The sequence below is a fragment of the Peromyscus maniculatus genome, chromosome 2 (genome assembly GCF_049852395.1).
Source record: "Peromyscus maniculatus bairdii isolate BWxNUB_F1_BW_parent chromosome 2, HU_Pman_BW_mat_3.1, whole genome shotgun sequence".
Classification (NCBI taxonomy): Eukaryota; Metazoa; Chordata; class Mammalia; order Rodentia; family Cricetidae; genus Peromyscus; species Peromyscus maniculatus.
The window spans coordinates 164,515,315-164,533,415 of NC_134853.1; the positions used below are offsets into that span (position 1 = coordinate 164,515,315).

Sequence of the window (18,101 nt, forward strand, 5' to 3'; positions counted from 1 at the left end):
TACAGATGTATGTTTCAGGGCCACCAAAGAAACTTTGAGAATGAATGCCATTGGCTTGGCAATTCTTTAAGCAAGCCATTTTCAGAGTTAAGTCAGTGTGACAGTTGATAGGGAACAGCACAGAAAATTAACTCATTATGCTAAAGTCATACCTTAAAGAACTGCTCTGTACCTAGGCATGGCAGTGGATGCCTACAATTCCAGCCACTTTGGAGGCTAAGCCAGGAGAAATGTGAATTTGAGATAAGCCTGGGCTACATCACAAAACCTCATTCCAAAAACAAACAAAAAATCCTCTGTGACTAACAGAAGTGAATCTAAGCTCACTTTTAGGATATTTTGTGAACCCCACTGACAAGCATTATGAGGAGAAAGTTCACAGGGACCCTTTGTGGTCTCCAAGCAGCCTTAGCTTTTATTTGGCCAGTGAGAGCATTAACATGCAGCCCCCAACACTAGAGACCAGGTTAGGGTTCACTACGAGAGCAGCCATGATGAGTAAGTGATGCCAGGCACAGGGCCAAGCATTTGCCCACCTGGCATCCTTGTCTTCAGGCAAAGGACTCATGTTACAGATAAATGCTAGCCTACAGCAAGCAGCTTTCCACTCACCAATCAGTACAGAAGTGATGTTGATATCTAGGCGGGGTTTGGCCTTGGCCTCCAGCTTCAGTCGAGGAGGATGGAGACGACTAGCTGCCTGTTGTTGCCAGGATACAGAGCACGGCCATGGCTCAATAAATGGCTCCCAGCCTAAAAGAATGCAGGAAATAAAACATCTGTTCAGCAGATATCAAGGGTTTATAGGAGAATACTGTTCATGAAAGCTTAGCAAGGACAGTCTTAATGGCTCCAATTCAATCTCACAATGAAAGAACCACCTTTGACTACAGGTCACCCTACAGATGCCTGCTGTCTGCAGAACATGCCTGGAAGAGCATTAACACTCCCCACCATGCTCTTCTCCAGGTGGCAGGAAGAAGGGCAAGGAGGACACATGCTCTGTTTCATTAAAGCTATGTGACCTCTTCCTCAATGGAGACAGGAAAAAGAGCCTCAGACTTAGGTTAGAAAAGAAAAACAGTGACTTTAGCAAAGAGCTCCTACATCAATCCTTGTGCTCATAGATCAATCCACCAGCTCAACAAAGGCACATTTGGAGGCTCGTTGGCTTAACTTCCTCAGGTTTTTGTTTTAATCTTCAATGCATCACATATATATTATACACAATTTAAAAGAAACACTATCACAAGCACTCATGTAATTGTTTGACTTAAAAAATAGAAAATCAGGCCAGGTATGGTTGCATGCACCTTTAATTCCAGAACTTGTCAAGCAGAAGCAGATGGAGCTCTGTTGAGTTTGAGGCCAGCCTAGTGAATATGGCAAGTTCTAGGACAGCCTGGGCTATAGAGAGAACCTGTCTCAAAAAAAAAAAAAAAAAAAAAAAAAAGAGGAGGAAGAGGAGAAAGAAAAAAAGAGGAAATGGAAGGAAGAAGAAGAAGAACTAGAAAATGGCAAGTATCTATGAAGTCTGAGTGCTACCCTACCTCCTTCCCAACAACCTCCCCTGGCTACTCCCTGCAACCATCTGCTTGAACTGGTCTCTGCTTTCTTATCTGTCTTATGCTTTTAGACTACATACTTCTTAAGAACTGGTTGGTTTGCCTTGTCTATGAATAGATGGATACATAAATGGAATCCCATATATATTCTTTTCAAGATTTCTTTGCCCCTAAAACATGTTTGAGCACATTGTTGCAAAATATTGGTGAAGCTGATTGAGATCATGGTTTTTGCCAATGAGGAGCAATCCACCAGTGAATATCTAATTTGCTCATTTTACTCCTGAAAGATGTTCATTCAACTCTAGTTTCATTACCACTAGGAAGAATATTATTTTAAACAGCTTTGTCCATGTGTGTTAGTACACAGACCTGGAAAAGGGTGTGCAGATGAGCTGTTAATATGCTTGTGTTCAACATCACTAGGTCATGATGAATACCTCCAAACCATACAAATTATAATTCCACTTCAGAAACTATGGTTCATTTGCACCCCAGTATGTAGCAGTGTCACACTTCACTTCTGCCTGGCTGTTGGGCATTAAAAAATTATATCTTGGGCCAAATGTTGTGGTACAAGACTAATTTCAGCAATCAGGAGACCGAGGCAGAGGATTTCCATGAGTTCCAGGCCAACCTAACTATAACAATGAGTCACAGACTAGCCTGAACTCTAGAGTGAGTCCTTGTCTCAAAACAAATGCACAAACAAAATTAAAGACACTCAGCTCTTCAAGACCAGTTAGCTAACCTTTGAAAGACTTGTAAGTACAGTCACAACATAGCCATCATACCTGCTGATCTTTCTCAGTCTCACCCCACCACACGTTTTCTTCAAGTCACATGTATGCAGCAATGGGCCCTGGTAAACATTCACACTTATTCTTTAAATCCTACAATAACATACGCTTTATACTGACCTGAGAGAGCACGGTTATAATAATCTCCAGAAAGGGTGAAGTGGGCGTAGCCCTCAGGGCTAGTTCTTATGTGCTGAAGAAAATTCAGACCTGCAACAGAAGCAAATCTCACTACAGAGGCGGGAGTGGAGCTGGCCTCCCCAGATGAACTGCATTGCAGACACTAGCTTGCAGCTGGTACTGACAACCTCGTGGGAGAGCACACATAACTACAGCATTGTGTCCACCATACAGGCTTGTGCATCAGTTTTCTTGTTTTATAATCACCACATTCAAATATCATTATTGTGCTGGAAAGATGGCTCAGTGGTTAGGAGCACTGGCTGCTGGGGGAGCTAGGTTCTATTCCCAGCACCCACATGGCAGCTTACAACCATCTGTAACTTGAGTTCTAAGGGATATGATATAACCTTTTGTGGTCTCCATGGGCACCAGGAATGCAGTGGTATACATACATATTTGCAGGCAAAACACCCATACATAAAAAATAAAAACATATATATTATTATCTTAGTTTATGAGTTTTTGGCACTCCCTTAAGCACTGTACCTAAAACATGATCTCACTCTCCCTGCCCCCATCCCCAGCACACAAGTATAGCCAAAGCCTTAGGAACAAAAGGTATTTCTCCCTCAATGCATGGAAAGAGGGCAGTGATAAGAAAATGCATGCCTGATGAACACTAGCTTAAATTGCTCTTAGTGTACTTATTAATTCTTTGAGAATGTCATACAGTGTACTTTAATCATATTTACCCCCAATTCCTCCTCCTAACTACCCGCAGATCCACCCTAACCTCTATACCACACCCCAAACCCTAGGAAAACTGTAAATCTCCCCTTTTTTTACCCATCAACTTCAATTTGAGCTGCCCACACACTCCTGGGATATGGGGCCATCCACTGCAGTACGGTTGACCTAATAGGAACCTAAAAGAAAACTGGCTCTGCTGCATAGAGACCACCAGTTGTCCACAGCTCCTAGATAGGTGTGGGGGCTCATGACCCTTTCTTAACCCATATTAGTTCAAAATTTTAAGACTGCCATAGAAAACATAAGAAGTCAGACAATTATTCTCTACAGAAAAGACATTCATGCCAGCACTCAAAACCCCAGTGGCTTTTACTGGAGAAGCCCTGAAAAGCAGAGAAGGGACAAGTTGAAGATGAACAAAGACCAATCTCAAATCCCCAGAACCAAACTTCACAAGGGAGAAAAGGCTGGTGAGCCAGAAACCACGGAAGTTACAGGTGATTTTTTTTTTTTTTTCCATGATAGGGTTTCTCTGTATGGCCCTGGTTGTCCTGGAACTCAATCTGTAGACCAGGCTGGCCTTGAACCCAGTGATTTGCCTGCCTTTGCCTCTTGAGTTCTGAGGTTAAAGGCATGCGTTGCCACCACCTAGCTAGTGACAGGTGATTTTTCACCTGCTCCCCTCAGAAGCCTGGTCCTAGCATGTGCAAGAGAGCACTGGGGAGAAAGCACTCCTTCCCGGGTCACATCCTATCAAAAGCAGATGAGCAGTGTCACCTCACATGTGGCCCTCTGCAGGAGAGGCCACAGGAGCTTTCTAATAGGATCCTGGGTTAGTTTTCAAGAGAAAAACAGGCAGCAGCATTCTTCTCCCAGCTTGTGTTTGAGACGTCCCAGGTGAGTCTATTCACCACTATATTCATGTGCAGGAGAAGACAAGAATGGACAGACAGAATGTCTCTGCCAGAGCTCTTGATGTGATGGCCACACAAGGGAAATAAATAAAAAATTCTGGGCGAGTCTTCCTCGTACCCATACTTGAGTAAGTCTTACTCTCCCGACTGTCCCTTGAGAGCCCACACCTATGCCCTCGGGGGTGGCTCACTTTCTTCTGGGTGCCTCTCTCTATCCTAACCCTCCTGCTTAAGCCTATACTAAAATATAAAATATAAAATATTTTTACTAAGCCTCAATTCTGCTTTGCTTTAAAAAAATATGGTGGGGCATAGTGACTCACACCTGTAATCCCAGCACTTGGAAGGTAGAGGCAGGCGGATCTCTGTGAGTTCGGGACTAGCCTGATCTACAGAGCGAGTTCCAGAACAGACATGGCTGCTACACAGAGAAACTGTCTCAAAAGAAAAAAAAAAATCTGAAAAACATGTTAGACAATTAAGTTTTATCTTAATTCCTTATTACTGCACTATGAAGTAGAAGGGGAATAAGAACACATGGAAAACTTAAAGGCAGGCCCTAAGAACTGAGCAGCACTGGATTGCTTGAGGTGCCCCAAGCCAAGCACACTTACAGGAGAAGGTAAGCTCCGCCAGGGGCACGTCACAGTCCATGCAGTCATCGATGAAGCAGATGCATATGCTCTCAGCCTTGACCTCCACTCCAGAGATGTGTGGCGCCTGCATGGCCCCTGGGCTGTCTCTACTGCTGGAGGCCAGGGACAGGGACTTCAGAGGCTCTGCATTCTTGAACAGCCAACTTGCTGCCTTCTTCAGCTGGCCTTCAAGAAAATCAGAGGTGAGCAGTCCCACCACTACCCAAAGCTTTACAAGGATCTGAGAGTGAGGATAGGGGAGTGGGGGCAGAATATAGCAGGAATTCTGCTCCTAAGCAAACAGAGAAAGCTCCCACCCGCTTGTACACCTTCTATTCAAGTTGATTAACAAAGACTTTTAAGGACCAGCCTTAAGGCATTCTTCTGGGGCCCAAAGAAGGGCTACAATAAGCAAGGGAAAACTAAGTATATGAGGGTGAAAGCAAATCAGTTCACACTGTGATCTTTCTGTGTATGCCTCTTTATTCTTCTTTTTTTGCTGCAAAGTTTTCAGATTATATACATACAGAAAACAAAGGCAATTCTCTGGTAATCACAAAGTTACAAAGCTAGAATTTCTCTCTGGGTCATAAAGCAGATTGGAGCTGTAGAAGGGCGTCCAGGCAGGGCTAAGTGGTAGAGGTAGAGCACATAGAATGTACAAGGCCTTAGGCTTAATTTCCAGCACTTCAGAAAGAAAAGGGAACTGTGTGTGTGTGTGTGTGTGTGTGTGTGTGTGTGTGTGTGTGTGTGTGTCCCCATCCTCACAAGAGAAACCAAACAAGAGTAAAGGCTGGAAGGAAAACCAAATTTGACTGTATTGCTTTTTCTGAAGAGAAACAAAAGGTGAGTATGATGTGCCATGATGGAAGGACATAGTGTGCAGTGTGCCATAGTACAAAGGACACAGGTTCCACATCAGCAGACTTCTCTTTAAAGTACCTTGGGCCCACACTAATAGATGAACTCAGACAAACTTACTTAATCTATCTGAACCAGTTTCCTCATCTGAAATATGGGCAGTAATGGCTATTTCCAAGAGTAAGGAGACTCCACGAGAAAACCTAGAGCCAGGCTGGGGACAGGGATCGAGCTCAAAGTGCATGCCCACTGGGTTCCATCATCAGAGCTGCATAAAAGGCAAGTTGTCTGCAGCTGTGATCCTAGTGCTAGAGACACAGAGGCAGGAGGATCAGGTGTTCAAGATGATCCTAAGCACAAGGGTTCAAGGCTGGCCTGAGCTACACCAAGCTCTGATGCTAAAGAAAACAAAGACAGGCCCAGTCAGATGGCTCAGGGGGTAAAGGTACTCACTGCTAAGCCTGACAACTTGAGTTCGATCCCCAGGATTATGGAAGGAGACAACTACCTCCAAGTTGTCCTCTGACCTCCATACACACATAGTGACAAGTGAATACTCACTCACATATATCCACACAAAGAAAGAAATGTAATCCCTGTTGGTTTGTTTGCTCAAAAGACCAGAGACAGAGCTATAGGTGCTCAGCACATGGTCATGGCTGTCAGAATCACCACCATTACCACCACCACCAGTAACCAGAATTAACAACTACTTTCCAAGTGCCAGGCACTTTCCCAAAGCCAGGGCCTCCTACGCTGACCTCACAGGTAAGGAAGCACTAGCACTGAGAGGCTCAGTGATTTGCCTAGGGCCCTGATGAGGTGCCAAGGAAGAATCTGACCCATGCAGCCAGCTACAGTCAACCTCCGAATCACAGAAAATCCTTCAGATCACAACTATGGCCAAACCAGAATGATACTCAGCCCCCAGAGGATACATAAGGCCCCCTGAATATTCATATTCTCCTCTCTCTCTCTCTGAACTGAGGAGGAAATAAAAGGAAGCATGTTGTCAAGACAAACAGCAAATTACCTTGGCACACCAGAAGAGCCTTGCGACAGTCATCCATGCTGAAGCCCAGCTCCTGCAGTCTAGCCAGCTGTAACTCTAGGAGACAATTTCATACAGATTACTCCACAGTCCGATATAAGGGGGGACGAGCAACATTTCCTTTCTTGAGGTAAACTGGGCTCCTAGTGTAGAACCCTATCATGTGTACCTTGTACTTTTCCATCATTTCCTTATGTTGTATCTTTAAAAGTGAAAGACTATCATTTAGTGTGAGCAACATTGACTCAAAGTTTTCAGAGGCAAAGTCTCAGTTTTTAAAACCAAACTTGTAAATGAGCCATACAACTCCAGAAGCAGTTGTAAGGGGAACCCCTGCTGTAAGCGGGAGCAGTAGCTGTAGTCATACTTCACAATCATACTCAAGGACAAGCAATTAGATTATGATCAACCGAACTATGCATAAGACACTGAAAAAGTTAAAGGTGGGTGGGGTGGGGCTACCAGTACGGGAGATAAGTCAAGTACTAGGGAGGCAGAGGCAGGAGGACTGCCATAAGTTTGAGAACAGCATGGATGATGTATGACATATCAAATGTTGGATCAGTCGGGATGCAGAGTAAAACATGAGAGACGGAGACAGAGAGAATAAGTATTAATCAAGAAGACTGCCTGGGTTTCCAAACAGACACCTACCCAAGACAGGATCCAAGGTGTGTCTTGACCCTTCTCTGACATCCTCTCCAATTCGAGATGCCCCTGGGAGGCAAGTGCTGACAGAGTCTGCCTCCAAGGCTGCTGTCTCCGGGGCTGCAGTATTAGCTTGCTCTGGGATGGATTTTGCAATGGCAAGAAACAGCTGAACATCATTATAGGAGAGTCTGATATCCAGGGCTTGCAACTGAATCTAATGGAATGTAAAAGGTAGCAACAGTTTTAAAGCTGCTTTCGGCTTTGTGCCCACACATCACTCAAACATAATTCCTACTTTATGTCTCAGAGGTCCAGATATCACCACAACTTCTCATTTAAAAGATTGCAAAGATCTTGAAATTAAGCAAATAATGATGAGGTACTATCTCAGCCATCAGGTAATGGTTACAAAACTGAATGAAATTAAAAAAAAAAACTAAATAGGATAATTACTAGAGCAATTAATACCTCACAAGATAAGAATATGGCTGGGGGTGAAGACCACATAATGGTAATATTTTGTTAAGCCATTTTTCCTAGACCCATTACATTTTTTTTATCTCTGAAATAAACTGATCAACTGTGATGGGTAGCTTTGTCAACTTGACACAACCTGTAATTACCTGGAAGGTGAGTTTCAGTGAGAGACTGTATTGAGTTAGCCTTTAGACATGTCTTAGGGAGCATGTCTTAATTGATGTAAAGACCCAGCCCACTGTGGGCAGCACCATTCCCTAGGCAGGAGGTGCTGAAGTGTGTGAGAGTAGAGAAATCAGGCTGAGTATAAGCAAGAAAACAATCATGTGTGCACTCATTTCTCTCTACTCTTGACTGTGGATATGATGGGACTAGGTGTTTGAAGTTTCTGCTTTGACCTCTTTATGTTGAACCATAACCTGAAATTATAAGATGAAATAAACCTTTTTCTCCCCAAGTTGCTTTTCATCAGGATATTTTATCACAGCAACAGAAATGAAACTAGGACACCTACAAAATGGATCTCTTTGCCTATATTGTCAGCACTCAGAGATAGAGGTAGGAGAATCAGGAGTTCTAGGCCAGCCTACGCTACATGAGACCCTGTCAATAATAATAATAACAATAACAAAAATAACAACAATACAATAATAATAATATTACTAGTAATAACAACAACGATGAGAAAATCTTTGCTTTATTCAAATATAATATAATTGGTCAAGTCTGGAAGTACCCTTTCTAAAATGCACTCCTCCTCAGAGATGAGCAGTTTAGCTCTGCTGGTGAGGGCAGCACAGACCTGCAAGCAGGCAGCACACTGGACAGGGTGCAAAGGTCTGTGAAGAAGCCTTTCTTTATTCACTCATTCCCTTTTTTCCAATGAAGTACTGCTGAAACTGAAAAGTCATGTAGCATTTCTCTTTCAGGTCCCCATGATTCAAATGGACTGATTAATTACTGCCCTCTTATCAAAGAAACAACACCTGACTTAGAGATGGCTCAGTGGTTCAGAGCACTTACTGCTCTTCCAGAGGACCTGAGTTCACTTCCCAGCATCGACATGGCAGTCACAACTGCCTATAACTCGGACTCTTTTTTTCTGGCTTCTGTGGGCATCCACAGACATACACACACACACACACACACACACACTGAAATAAGGAAAGTGAGATCAAGAACCCCAGGGCTGTAAGCCTCTCTTGCCTAGCTTCAGCTTCAGACCTCGTCTCCCTCAACACCTCTCAGTCCCAATGAGACTTTCTGCTTCTGCCTAACTCAGTTTCTTGACCTGGAATGTCCTCCTTCCTCTGCTGATTTATATCCTACCTGCCCCACCCCACCCCCAGATGTCCCGACCTTGCAGCACTCTACCCACTATTCCTGCCTATGCTGAGTTCTGCTTTCTATCAACTTTTTCAGAACTTCAAAATGATACCAGCCTATTAGAGGGTCTTTTATCCTTGTCTACACTGCAAGCTCCTAGGTGGCATTGTATTCATTACATCTGCTGGGTTACTACAATGGTACTAGACTCAGAGTGGTCAACAGTGTCTGCACAGGGGACCAGGGGTGCATCCATGGGTTAGATGCTGCTCAGCATTACCTCTAAGATGGGTGGAAAATCATCACTGTTGAACGCATCCATCAGCCCAGAACTATTCTGGTAAGAAGAGTTCCCCACCAGCTCCACTTGGATTTGAACTGGATCCACAATTGAAAGAGCTGTGTCCTGCTCGTTCCCTAGTCGGCAAGAAAATACCTGAAAATGAAATGCAATACGGCAAAGATTACTATCTGCCTTGAGAGGGTTCTACTGGTTAGCAGCACCAATGGACTGTCCCAGGAGCTATCAGCCCTCTGTTCTCACAGGACCCATATCAGCTGCTGAAGTAAATGCTGCAAAGATTTGGGCTGTCACTCTAGCCTGAGGTCAATAGTAGCTGTAGTGGTTCACCTGCAGGAAAACATTCCCAATTCATCCACAATGGCTTACAGATCTCCTGCCCTTTGATCCAATAATCTCACTTCTCTCTAGAAACTAGCCTAAGGAAATAATACAAAATATAGAAAATTTCACTAAAAATTTTATTAGTTTAAAAAAAAAAAGAGCAAGTGAGGTTGCACCACATCTACTTGGTAAAGCATCTGGGGTCACCTAAAGATAGGAGCTAACAGCCAGAGTGGTGACACACTAAGCCCACCCTTGAGAGACAGTGGCATGAGGACCACAGTTTCAGGCCAGCCTGAGCTACACAGCAAGACCCTGTCTCCCGAAACATGAAGAAACAAGAGAGGGAAGGAGGGAAAAGACAGTTGAAAAGACTGTACAGAGGCCGGGCAGTGGTGGCACATGCCTTCAATCTTAGGAAGGTCAGCTTATTACAGGTTATGTGAAAATGCAGCCCCCATCAAAATATTACAAAGGGCCGGGCGGTGGTGGCGCACGCCTTTAATCCCAGCACTAGGTAGGCAGAGCCAGGAAGATCTCTGTGAGTTTGAGGCCAGCCTACAGAACTATACAGAGAAACCCTGTCTCAAAAAACCATTGGAGACTCATGACTATAATCCCAACACTAAGAAAGCTGAGCCAGGAGGACCGAAATTCAAGGCCACCCACCCTGTGCTACATAGTGGGAGCCTATTTCAAATGAACAAAATAATAGTAATATTGACTTTCTTTTAAGGACAGGACAGAACACACCAAAATAAGAATAGAAACTATATATGGAACAGGTAATTCTCCTCTCAGAATTCCTAATTTAAAGCACATTCGTGATTAAAGCGGCCAGACAGGTACATAGGAATCCATTCAATTAGATTTCATACTCTGTGTGCATGAACTATTCTGCAATGCTAACAAATAAATAGGCTTCAGGGTAGACAGACTCCCATTCTGGGATCAAATTATTTTATGTGTTCAGAAGGAGGATGGAGGAAAGAAGGAAGCATTCATGTGAAGCTGCTCTCATCTTATGAGCAGAGCTCTATCTTCACAGGACATTTCTTAGCACTATGGAAACTATGGAACACCAAAGCCTTTCACCATGTTCAATCCTCCCAGGGATCTACCACAGAGGTCCTAAAACTGAGATCTGGCTCTGGCAACTCAAAACTAGACATCTCAAATATTCTGCCACTTTATTTTTCTGAAACATTGGAGCAGGAAAGTTTCTTCCTCCTTTTCTCCTTTGGAGGACTCAGCTACACGGAGCCCAGTTGTATAGTTCCTTAATCAGTTACCATGATGCCCCACTCAAAGCTGGCCTTTTCATGGCCTGGAAAGCAAACAAACTTCAATTCCATGATCAACTACAACATCTGAGCACGCAGCTCCTTGTCCCAAATTGAGCTTTCTTCACCGTACAAAAGCAAACGGTCAAGGAGAGAAACCCCCTGATTAATTCAGCTACATCTGAACCTCAAAGGAGGAATAAAAACAGCTTATGGTAAAATGAGTAACAGCAATGGAAGTAACACCAAGTCCCATCAGAAGGGGCAAGAGGCTGAGCAAATGTTCCACCACTTGCACCTTCTACTACTGAGATCCCTGAGCCAAGAGTGGGAGAACTTCCACTGAGATCCCAGAGCCAAGAGTGAGAGGAACTTCCATTGAGATTCCTGAGCCAAGAGTGAGAGGAATGTCCACTGACATACCTGAGCTATGAGTGACAGGAATGTCCCTGAAATCCCTCAGCTAAGAGCATCCCACAGAGATGGCTTCTGCATAGTCTCCTCTGTTGTTTCCACAACCCAAGGCTTAAAAGACACAGGGTGAGCCAGGCGGTGGTGGTGCATGCCTTTAATCCCAGCATTTGGGAGGCAGAGGCAGGTGGATCTTTGTGAGTTTGAGGCTAGCCTGGCCTACAAAGGGAGTTCCAAGACAGCCAGGAATGCTATACAAAGAAACCCTGTCTTGGAAAAACAAACAAACAAAAAAGACATGGGGTAGATGCTGCTTAATATTGCACATGACATGTCCAGGTGACAAAGATTACTCAGGTGCAAATTACTTCCTTCATAATAATCAACCAGTCAGAGACATGGTCCTTTTGGTCACACATGACTCTCCCGAGCGTCACTAGAGATCAGATATTCCTGAGGGATGGATACCATATAAAATCCTCACCGCCTGTTCTAAGTAGGCCTCCCTTACCCTAGGGCCCTGTCTCTTAACAGGAGAGTGTTCAGTGTGAGGGAAGAGGATTCAAGGCAAGCAGGACCACTACCTAAACTGTACAAACCTACCATGGAGTTGTTCTAAGGCTTTAGAGGAAAAATATTCATTTTCCTTTTTCCTTCAGGAACTACACATTAATCAATCCCCAATTGGATCTCACTTCTAACTCCTCCTTGAGAGATCACGAGGGAGATCTTATAGTGTAAACTACTAACCTGGCATATGCTAAGGGGCTCTGTGGTGCATGTTTTTCAGCACTGGAAAGAAATACTGCATCAATCCTGACAGAAAGATGAGACATGCAGACCCAGACTACACAACAAGGTGCTAATAGGAATAGGAGCTAAGAGGGGCTCCCTGACTAATGTCCTGAGGAATGGAGAGCATATGAGAAAAGTCCTTGTGTGCTCAGAGCCTCACACTGGAAGACAGACACGGAGGAGTAAGCTACCAGACTGGAGGAAAAAGCCAGAGAAGGCAAAGGCCCTTCACTGAATGATGTTTCCCTAACAAGAGTTCAGGAGGCCGTGATGGATACGGTGGCATAGGTCTATAATCCCTGCTACTCCAGAGGCTAAAGCAAAAGGATCAAAAGTTCAAGGCTAGCCTAGGCAATGGACAATCAAAACAAAAAGGACTGAGCTGAGCATGGAATATAGCTCACCTCAGTTGATGGAGTACTTGCCTAAAATGCACAAGGCCTTGGGTTCAATCCAAAGCAACACACACACACTCTCTGTATTATACTCACACAATATATCCATATCATATATAAATTATATACATACTATATGTGTGTATGTATATCACATGCACTATATATAGACAATATAAATTTATATATACTATATATGTGTATATGTATTAATTACACATACACAATATATTACATATACTATATATCTATTTTAATCATATAGATGCATTATGTGTTTATAATTTATACTATATTTTATATATACCTGTATCTATATTCACAAATTATATACACTATACATATATCCATATATATAAATTACCACATAACAAACACACTATGTATATTGTAACCATATATATTTATATTATGTGTGTGTGTGTGTGTGTGTGTGTGTGTGTGTGTGTGTGTAACTTATACACACACACATATTTATAAAGACAGAGTCTCGGGTCTTTTCCCAGTCCTACTGACTAAAAATCTCTGGAGGTTGTGCCTAAACAATTTGTCATAAAAAGGGGCAGGGTGGGAATGTAGCTTGGTGGTAAAGTGCTTGCCTAAGCATTTACAAGACCCTCAGTTCCATTCCTACCACTAGAAAATAAGCATTCAGGAGGCAAATACTTTTCTAGATGTTTCTCTCTGGATCCCTCTGCGGGGCTGTGGTCACCACACAAACTTACCTCAATGCCAAACAGACTTCCTGAAAAGGGGCGGTCAGCAAAGCGGGGCTTATAGGTGAGCACCGTGGTGCCTTTCAGAATAATGGCATTGGTATCGAAGCAAGACACATCTTCAACAACCACGAACTCTGTGCCTGCAAAGGACAGCATCATCAGTCAAGGCAAGCAAGGAAGCTGGCACCACCTGGCTGTCCCAACACAAGGGGCACAGGTGTACCAGGTGAGGACACTGTTCCTTCTCCAGGATGGCTCTCGATGTCCTGTTTCACTACCTTCCCAGACTCAGAATCTGCCAAGCACAGCTGAGCTAACAGAGCAGTGCCTGGCAGAAAGGACTAGAATGTAGTTCCTCTGTTCAACATGCATGTTCAAGACAGAGAAATGACATTCTAGCCATGGTGAGAGGCCCAAAAAAAGATACTCAGAAGTTATGAAGAGCATCCTATCTCCAAAGGACTTAGAAGGCATGGAAGAAGAGTCAGATGGGTTGGTCAAGCAGCATGAGGTACCACAACAGCTTTGCACAGCTGTTCACTCTGCCCACAAGGAGTGCAGACCACTGATGTCCAGCCACCACTGCTGCTAAGTGCTGACAGGTCTCTACTCAGCTGTGTCTGCAAAACTCACTCACATTGGGTTTTCATCCAAAAACAGTATGAAGTTAGACGCAGTGGTTTATACCAACAATCCCAGCACTTGGGAGGCAGAAGCTGAGGCAGGAGGACCGCTGCAAATTCCAGGTCAGCCTGTGATACAGTGAGATCCTCCTCTAAAACAAAAACACTTCAATACTAACACTCAGGAAGCAGAAGAAGGCAGCCCTTAGTGTTTGCAATCAGCCTGGTCTATGTGAGATCCTGTCTCAAAAAATAAGGAGGTGTGGCTGGCACAGAGAAGTTGTCCTGTACAACAGATCTAACATAACATCCAAACTAACAAACACCGGCACACACTAAGAACAATCACCTGTTACATTGACCTTGACTTCCAGGTGCCTCTCATTGGACACAGGCAGGGAAGACCGCTTGGTGACTACTCCACTCTTAACGGTTTTGGGAACAACAGCAGATTCGCTGCTGGCATTGCGGTGGCGTGCAGGAGTGACATTTTGTTTCTTAATATCACTGGGAGTGTGCAAGAAGTCGTGGACCAACAGCAGCCAGTCAAATATGAGAAACACTCGGAGATTATTGAGAACGACAGTGAAACAGGAAGAATCCTTTGTAGATCTGTAAGAAAGAAGTCAGGAAAAAAACAATCACAAAGATGGTATTTCCATCACCGCCAAGGCCTTATTCAGGCCCAGTAAGTAACAATACAGTATTGTTTTTTCCTTTTCTTCTGTTTTTATCCAAGATGGCCTCAAATGCCTGGACTCAGGGATCCTCCTGCTTTAGGCTCCTATGTACCTGGGAATTCAGGTGTGCAGCACCATGCCGGGTCCCATTCCAGTATTTCAGAAACTGCCAACTTTGAGCATGGAAACATGCTGAGCACTGCTTTATGAGCCCATGAAATATAAACTTTCTGGAGATTAATCACATCTTTTAAAAGACTATTTTATCTTGTGTGTGTGAGTGTTTTGCCTACATGTATGTCTGTTCACCACTTGCATGCCCAGTGCTCAGGAAAAGTCAGAAGAGGGCACTGGATCCTCTGGAACTGGAGTTACAGACAGTGTGAGCCACCACGTGGGTGCTGGGAACTGAACCCAGGTCCTCAGCAAGAGCAACAAGTGCTCTCAATCAATGAACCATCTCTCCAGCCCCTCATTTGAAAAAAAAAAAAAAAAAAGAACTATATCTAGGAAAGTGGGATAGCAGAGCCCTCAGCTAACATGAGTCCACAACAGGCATTTATTAGGCAATCTAGAAACTTTTTTTTTGCTGTCTTTAACAACAACTGTTATTAGTAATAATAACTGAGAGGGCACCAGGCAGTGGTTGTGCAAGCCTTTAATCCCAGCACTTGGGAGACAGAGGCAGATGGAGCTCCATGAGTCCGAGGCCATCCTGGTCTACAGAGTGAGTTCCAGGACAGCCAGGGCTACACAGTGAAACCCTGTCACAGAAAACAACAACAACAATAATAATAATATTTAATATTATTATTATTGAGAGGGCACAATTGGCACCTAGCAGGTAGAGTTGGAATGCTCCTAACCATGCCACAATGCATAGGAAAGCCTTATAGGAGCAGCCTGATCTGAAGTATCAATAAGCATCCCAATCCAAATACCCAAATGCTCAACTCTGAATTGAGAGCCTTTGGATGTTCATTTTACTTTTGCTGTTATGTATGGGTGTTGTGCCTTTATGTATGTCTTTGTACCACATATGCACAGTGCCCAAGGAGGCCAGAAAAGGCATGGGTACCCTGGGACAGAAGTTCCAAATGGTTGTAAGTCGTCATCTGGGTTCTGGGAATGAAACCTGGACCTTCTGCAAAAGCGCTTCACTTGCGGAGCCCTTACTCTAGCCCTGCATATTGGAAAGTTTATTAGAGATATTGGACTGGCAAAGCCTATGTGAATTCTCCAAAATATTTGGGTTTTTCACCCCAAACTCTGAGATGCTTCTGGCCACAGGCCCTACTTTTAAGGAATCGCTACCTGCAGTGCTAACACTGGGAAAGGCTGGTCCACAGGAAGAGCAAAGGCTTTGAAGTCAAGAGACCAGACTAAAATCTTGTCACTCTCAAGCTGTGTGACCCTGGGTATGTCAACCTGTTCCCTCATATAAAATGAGAACTAACATTGTAAGTGAAAGCACCAGGCACATGGCAGGTGTCCCCTAAACGCCAGCTTCTTTCCTGACCAGCAAGTCTAAGACTGATGAGGTCTCTTCTTAGAAGCTCAGGACTGCTTCACAAATGTCAAATTCATGCACCAGTACTATCTGGCTTCTTTAACTGCAACTAACCTCAGACCCCAGATCTTCTAGCCTGAAGAGGACATTGGCCATAAATGGAGAGAAAGCACCCTAGAGTAGAAATGGGCAGAGGGATGGGCAGGGGACAGGGACTGCTTTTATAGTCTTCACGGTTCCCCAGAAACACTCTCAGGCCTGGCCTGAAGCCACAGTGTCCTCAGGGGTGATGGCAGCCCTATCACCATACTAGCAGGCAGAGGAAGGAGGCCAGCAGAGGCAGGCTAGGGGCAGGTCACAGGGTTTGGGAGTTGAACCTGATTTTGTGAAAGAGACCCTGGCTCTGGCTGCTACATTTACTAACTCCCCGCTTGCCTGTGAAACGCTGACTTGGGGATGTGCCTAAGGCTGCTTTCTCCAGTCTCGCTTCTGTTAAACCTGGCTCACTGCCTCTAGTAAAAGGGCATGGCAAGGCACAGTTCCTTCTCACACACAGCATTTGTCACAGAAACACTCTACCCTTTTGTAATGGAAAAGAAATGTTGCCCTCAGTAAAATTTTTCCACCCCATTCTGAGCAGGGACTGTCAAGCCTTGGTGCTAACCGGAAAGTCAGTGTGTCAGACCCTGTTCTGGAAAATATTTCAAGCCTTCAAACACTGTGAAGTGATTTATATTTGACATACAAAATCCCAACAGAAGAGTGATTCTTCCTGAAACAGTTCACTTCTCTCACTAACAAGGGCGCGTCTGTTAGCAAAAGTCAAGGTAAGAAATGATTGTTTGACTCCATGAAATTATATGCCTTTAGTATATGAGCAAAATAATACTTTAGGCCCCCTGTATATTAAAGATATGACGATGAGGGGACAAAGAGCTGACTGCTTTGGAAGTCACAATTAGTAACAATGAAGCAAACACCAAACTACCCCTCTACAGGAGGACCAAATACATGGAATTCCCCCCCCCCCCCCCCCCCGTTCTAAGAAACATCTTCATAGAAGCTGCCAAACACACCCAGCACATCCCAAGGCTACACTCAGCCAATGACAGAGACCAGAGGGCATGAAGAGTTGGTGGGACTCAACTTTGACATCAGAGGCCCAGGTGACTGTGACTACTACACTTTTAGCTGTGCAGTCTTCCAAGAGTCATTTGGACCTTCTCCAGATGTCTCTCTGTATGTGAAAGGGGGCCGAAATTGCCCAAGTTTGCAGATCTGGGAGGATCCAACTGGCAGTAGGTAAGATGACTGGTCAAGGCAGGGACCAGCAAGAAGCCACTAGCACTGCCACTGTTGGACTCCTAATGTTCCTACAAGGGCTAAAATGTCTCCTTTGCTAGGCCTCCTAAAGGCATATGGAGAGACCAAGAGCTCCTCCCTTCCAAAGCTAAACTGGGAGTAAGTCTTGAGTGGCACACTAAACACCAGCCACAAGTCAAGAACAGCCATAAGCCATGAGAATCACACCAGGGCAGTAGTTCACAAGCTGTGGGTCGAGACCCCTTTGAGGGTCACATATCAGATATCCTGCAGATCAGACATTTACATTAAGATTCATAACAGTGGCAAGATTACAGTAATGAAGTAGGAATGAAAATAGTTTTATGGTGGGGGTCAGCACATGAGGAGCTGTATTAAAGGGTCGCGGCCGCCGCCGCCGCCGCCGCCGCCGCCGCCGCCGCCGCAGCATTAGGAAGTAACAGCAGCAGCTGTAACAGCAGCGGCTGCTTCGGGTGCCATGTGATTCGCCAGAATGACTCAACTCTTGGTTCGTTCCATAAAAGAGGAAAGTGAATCTCAAAGCTCAATAGGATACAAAGCTACGGAGAGGAAGACTAAGTCTT

General features: G+C 44.3%; 1 protein-coding gene across 5 annotated transcripts in view; it reads right to left on the bottom strand.

Annotated features, from left to right (window-relative positions):
* Positions 1–18,101, bottom strand: part of Vps13d (vacuolar protein sorting 13 homolog D) — a 233,810-nt gene that overhangs the window by 139,236 nt on the left and 76,473 nt on the right. For all 5 annotated transcript variants that reach the window (XM_076565634.1, XM_042272539.2, XM_042272538.2 and 2 more), the window contains 8 exons: positions 14,354–14,616; positions 13,388–13,521; positions 9,434–9,589; positions 7,354–7,564; positions 6,682–6,756; positions 4,767–4,973; positions 2,486–2,575; positions 613–753 (listed from right to left, as the gene is read on the bottom strand). In XM_076565634.1, coding sequence (XP_076421749.1) covers positions 613–753; positions 2,486–2,575; positions 4,767–4,973; positions 6,682–6,756; positions 7,354–7,564; positions 9,434–9,589; positions 13,388–13,521; positions 14,354–14,616 — 1,277 coding nt within the window. The remainder of the gene's footprint in view (positions 1–612; positions 754–2,485; positions 2,576–4,766; positions 4,974–6,681; positions 6,757–7,353; positions 7,565–9,433; positions 9,590–13,387; positions 13,522–14,353; positions 14,617–18,101) is intronic.